Raw genomic sequence first — 6,000 nt, 5'->3', positions numbered from 1 at the left:
ATACAGGGTAGGCCAGCACAATTTCATAAATTTTGCAAGTCGCCAAGGTCAGCGCCAGATAAATAAGCTATGCTTATTTCATAATTTTGCAAGTCGCCAAGGTGAGCGCTAGATAAATAAGCTTATGCTTGTGTCTGGAATATGATATTAACGCATAAAAACAAACGTTTACCTAAAAGATGTGCTGGGATTGGGCCATCTGTGCTCACTCGGTCACCGTAACGATCCCGTAGCTTACGCCTAACGTAAGCATGTAGATGCATATATAAAGGTTTTATCTCCTGGAATAACTCGTCCAGAACAGTTTCGAAATCATCTTCCTCATAATTCTCCAGCCACACATCACTTTCATCATTATAGCCTGTTTGATAAATAATAATAATAATTAAAAAAATAATACGTAATCTAATATAGATATTAATTATAATTGTATGCCCATATATAGATTTATTTATTCATTTATTATATATTCGGCATATTGTACAGAGTGATCTGTAATTGGTCAATCATTGCACAAGACTGGAAACTTTGGAAAAGTCATACTGATGCCTTCATCCAGCATTTACAATGGCTGATAAAGTAAAGTAAAGTATTGTACATAATAATAATAATAATAATACGATGATGCCGAGTGAGAGAAAAATAGGCTAAAGCCCGACACCATGTGAAATCCCTCTAAACTGCTAAAAGAACAATGAAAAACAAGTATTAAAAGATTTTTTTACATTTTATAAATTTAAAAAAAAAAGATAGATGTTGTATGGATGTATGTGTAAGTAGGCCTATAATAATAATAATAATAATAATAATAATAATAATAATAATAATAATAATACGTAATCTAATTTACATATTAATTATAATTGTATGCCTATATAGGCATATAGATGTTGTATGGATGTTATGTGTAAGTAGGCCTATTATAGTTAGATACATTTTTGGCAGCCCAGGGGCTGTATTGCTGAGTAAAATAATTAATAGACAACACCATCAACACAAATCGAAACACTAATGATTTACATTAAAATGTCACATTCAACAAAATAAGAAATTGCCAAAGTTCATATGCCCACAGGGACTTGCTCAGTTACAATTAAGGTTTCTAATCATTAATAAAATCGTTTTGAATACATTCGTTTTAGATGAATGGGTGAAATTAACTACTACACAGTAACCGGAATCATACGGTAAGATATGATGCGTGGTAAACAGTGCTTAGACCAAAAAGCGTTAGGATCTTTTATTGTAAACGTACAGGGAGCAACATTTATTAATCTAAGTCCTGTATATGGCAGTATGTACTTTTTATTTTTTAAAACTACTAAGACATTGAATTCCTCAATTAAAATTACCTAATTATCACCTACCAGTATGAAACGTTTTAGCATGAAAATCCGTAATTAACCAATTTAAAGGTCTATGCCAACATTATTCAAATGATATGGACAGTTTCATTCGCCAGTAAAATGAAGAGAAAAATACTCGCTCTAATTTCTTTACTCGCTCAAATTTAAGCTAATAAATTAAAAATATAATATAATATAATGTTATAAAATATTTTCGCTCAACACACACATATAATATAGGCCTATACATATTAAAATTTAGTGAATTATTTATATAAAATAGACCTAATATTATTCATTATTAATATACATTAACAATTACCGGTATTATATATTAACATATTATTAGGGCCTAATCCTTTTAATTATTATTATATTAGCAATAATTAAAGTTAGGCTAAATATACCGTAGGCTTAACAGCGGTTATCATGGTTTTATATAATAAAATAGGCCTTATTATACATTAACAATTACCGGTATTAAATTAGCAGTTATTATGATTAGGCTAAAATATTACCGTAAGCTTAACAGAGGTTATCGTAGTTATTGTTAAGATGAAATATATTAATTTATTATGTAAATATTGTAAGTTCTTTTATGCTATGGCACTTTGAATATGTTACCTAATAAAATCGGTTTACAATTGCATAGTAAATTACCGCGCTTTAACGATGTACATCTATTGCATAAAATTTCCGCAAGGCGAGCGCACTTTCCAGTGACTTAGTCACACGAACTCGCTGTTTAGATTCATGATGATATCATAAATTGTGTGCAAAATGAGTATGCGTAGCAATAAAGCTTCGACGTTATTTATGTATCTCTATTTAATTATATCCAATAGCGAGCAATCTGTCACATAGTTTGCTGTTATTGTAGGCATTTTGAAAATTCAAAAAGCTCGGTCCCCACCCCAGTCGCCCCACCACCAACTGGAAATGTTAGAAGCAACATATTACTCTCAAATAGGTAAAATCACCTTATATGCGAGCTAGCCCCCCCCCCCCATACTTAATCATTGATCCTTCACTTCACACATTCAGACTCTAAAATCGATCAAATAAGCCTTTGAAACCCCTATACGTTGTCATATTTTTCGGGGCTTCGCCCCCTGGAGCACTTTCGAATGAGCGACGCTAAACCACTCCCACTTTGCTCTTGCCGTGGCCATCGGCACATTCTCCCCGTCGGAGACCTTGGACCCTCCGTTGGGCAAATCCTGGCGCCACCCCTATCGACATTATCATCCTCATCATCATCTTCATCATCATCATCATCATCATCATAATCATCATCATCATCACCACCACCACCACCACCATCATCATAATCATCATAATATATACGGTAGTTGTTATTAAGATTATCGTATTTATACCTGTGTTTCGAGCCGCTATGTTCCTAAACTTAACGTATTCAGGATAGAGTTTGCCAATGGGTGGTCCAACTGCATCTCTCCAACCTTTCCATGCCCATAATAACTCGTCATAGTCTCTGGAATCGGACATGATGCTCTCCAAACCAGGTTCTAAAGGCAAACACTCCGTACTAGGCGGGTCGCGGCACACTTTAGCATGGGCATATATTGATAGCATTTCTGTTGTAATAGTGTTGTAGCGCCTGGAAAATGTCGAGAAGAGGTTATATATAGCAATGTGTTCATGGAACGTAATCCAGAAACATAATCCGAAAAAAATAATGTCAAATATTGTTATAAGAACTATTGCCAGCTGTCATCTCTTGGCGGGATGGTTAGTGTTATCTCTGTATACTTTATATACAACATTATTATTAGGACCTCAAACATAATATTAAAGTCTATATGTCTACGGGATTACATTATGTAACACATTTAAATACATAAACTTACTGTATAATTTTAAAATTCATTAGGCTGGCTACTTAAATCGCTGGTTAATCTATTAGACCTATATCTATTTTGTTATATAATGAGATACAAAATAGATTTAGCCTATCTGGCAACTACTAAATGTCAGATAACTCTACTTTATACTTTATACTACTTTATAACTCTACAGTATAAATTGCTAAATACATAAACAATTTACAACAATACCATTTTATTTCCTAATTTCACAATGGATTGATTACGTTCAAACACAATTTTGATACGATTTCTAATATAATTTAAGCCTACTATATAGGCCACAGGTGGGCAAAGTGCGGCCCGACAGCGACTTCTTTGCGGCCCGCGAATATGAATTAAAAAGCCTATGTGTGCCCGCCAAGCAACATTGGCTAGAAAACGCCTTGTTTTTTACGGCCCGACACCTATCATATGTAAAAAGTTATACTGGGAATAAAGTGTTGTAAAAGCAGTGCTTGGTGGTTTTTGGGTGCGGCCCTCGGTTTTAAATCAGAAAGTCATTTTGGCCCTCCGAACGATTTTTATGCACACTCCTGATATAGGCCCTATTATCGAAGTCGTACATTTCTCATATTGAGATTGAACTTTGTACAGGCCGTTAATCTAATTTATATTCATCAAAAGAATTAGCTATAAATCATTTCATTTATAAACACAAACAACATTATTCTTAGATTGACCGTTCATATTGTTTTATTGCTTATTCCTTAATAGCTCCCAAGAGAAAGCTGTACTTATCTAAAAACGAGTAGTGTATACGGAATACAGTGTGGGGATTAGATCTATTAGATCAGTGATGGTCTTGCATTAAATGTCTTAAAAGCCATTATTTCAAGACATGTTGCTGTAGGCCGCATTTTGGATTGGAATGCATTGAGTAATTCATCCGAATATTTATATATGAACATCCCGAGCATTCTGTCCTTCTATTTGATATTTGCTTGATAGGCCTACGCCTACCAAGGCAATCTCTAAGGTTTCTACAAATCAGAGCGTTTAAAAACTGGGATTTCAGAGCACATACGTCACAGGTGGGCAAAGTGCGGCCCGTCAACGATTTTTGCGGACGGCGACAATGAATTCAAGACCGTATGCTTGCGGCCCGCCAATCAAAATTGGCTAGAAAACACCTTGTTTTTTACGGCCCGACACCAATCATATGTAAAAAGTAACGTTAAAACCGAGAATAATGTGATGTAAAAGCAGTGCTTGGAGGTTTTTGGAAGTCACTGGAAACATCAACGTTTGGGTGCGGCCCTCAGTGTTAAATCAAAAATTCACTTTTGGCCCTCGGACCGATTTTTATGCCCACCCTTGACATACGTTGACATTGGCCGTATTCGAATGGTCGTTCTTCGGTAAACCACGCCCACCTGCGCAGTGGTAAAATCCTACTTAACGAAGACGACCAGTCGAATAGATACACGCTGCGTAATCAAGGCTGCTTCGGATTGTGGCAGTATGGGTTTTTCGTAAATGAATGTTTTCATCCAGTTTTTGAATTCTGTTAGCCTACAATTATTGTTGACTTCAATGTGGGTAGATATTATAATTTTTATTTTCTGAAATTTAATCTAAATTATATTAACGCAAATGTTGTTGTTAAACTGACCAATCATTTTTTTGGACACGTGCATAACTTAACGCTGATTAACGCACTCTGGTTACGTTAATTTTCGTTGTCAACGAAGTCGATTTTACGAACCAGTCGAATGAAAATAATACTCAACGAACATTCGCACTCAACGAAATGAACCTGTCGAATAAGCCCATTTATTATAATGGTATCGTTTAACAAACTGCCTGCTCTTCAAAAATCGCTTACATTAAATACATTTTAAAACGTTCAATTTGAGAAACATGCAATTTATCAGGTTCAGCTTTCCAGTTTTTACACGAAAACATTTACTCCGTTGATCGAAAACGAAATGATTTGTTTCCAGCATGTTCAAATATCAGGAATCAATCTACTCTTGGCTCATTGGAAGGAAAGTTTTGCAGAGATTGGAAGCATTGGTGTGGATTTAAAGTAGCTTAATCTGGATCAAATTTCAGGATTAAACTTTAAGAAAGATTTGTGGTAATCTTGGTAATTTGTTTTAAATATAGTTGATGAAAAAGTAATGAAATAAATTTGTTTTATCAAGTATTTGTTTATATCTCAAATAAGTTTTTGATTAAAATAACTTACCTGACTTGCTCGTCATTGCGAAGTTCACCGCCTTGAAGCAATAATTTAAACATTCTTTTTATTTCGTAACTAAAGTTTTCAGTGTTGAATTTCCTCGCCTTTTTTTTAACTTCCGTATCCCAGTCGTGAAGTTCTAAAGAAATGTTATTCATAACCTATCGTAAGAAAGATATTGGTAAAAATTATATAAATTCTAATTTATTATGCCTGGTACTGTATAATGTGTGAAAATAAAAACATGAAAAAGAGCTAACCGTTTTAATTTTATATGAAATTTGTTATCAGTCTGCAAAAATTGCAAACTTACACATTGGCGGATTCGAGAGGGCCCAATTGACTTTCTTGTTCTCTTCTCTTTCGAATTCCTGGATCCGCCACTGATACTGAAGCTACTGTAACAAAACCCAGTACTACTATCACCAGCCACGAGACTATCAAAAGCACTGGCACCACACCGACAACAGCACCAACAGCAAAGCAACAAACAACGACAACATGAACAACAACATAGAAAAACAGTAGCCTCCATCGGAGTCATCATGACGGCAGTTCTCGGGCAACGGAAGAAACATGG

General features: G+C 34.8%; 1 protein-coding gene across 1 annotated transcript in view; it reads right to left on the bottom strand.

The window, feature by feature from the left end:
• LOC117110755 (angiotensin-converting enzyme-like) overlaps window positions 1–6,000 on the bottom strand; it is a 38,437-nt gene that overhangs the window by 15,140 nt on the left and 17,297 nt on the right. Inside the window, exons 4-6 of the mRNA XM_033253552.1 lie at window positions 5,427–5,581; window positions 2,726–2,967; window positions 173–361 (exon numbers count right to left, since the gene is read on the bottom strand). Coding sequence (XP_033109443.1) covers window positions 173–361; window positions 2,726–2,967; window positions 5,427–5,581 — 586 coding nt within the window. The remainder of the gene's footprint in view (window positions 1–172; window positions 362–2,725; window positions 2,968–5,426; window positions 5,582–6,000) is intronic.

This window comes from Anneissia japonica, unplaced genomic scaffold, assembly GCF_011630105.1.
Source record: "Anneissia japonica isolate Jap-2015-1 unplaced genomic scaffold, ASM1163010v1 scaffold2756_len2360902_cov194, whole genome shotgun sequence".
Taxonomy (NCBI): Eukaryota; Metazoa; Echinodermata; class Crinoidea; order Comatulida; family Comatulidae; genus Anneissia; species Anneissia japonica.
This window is presented reverse-complemented; position numbering and strand designations above follow the sequence as displayed.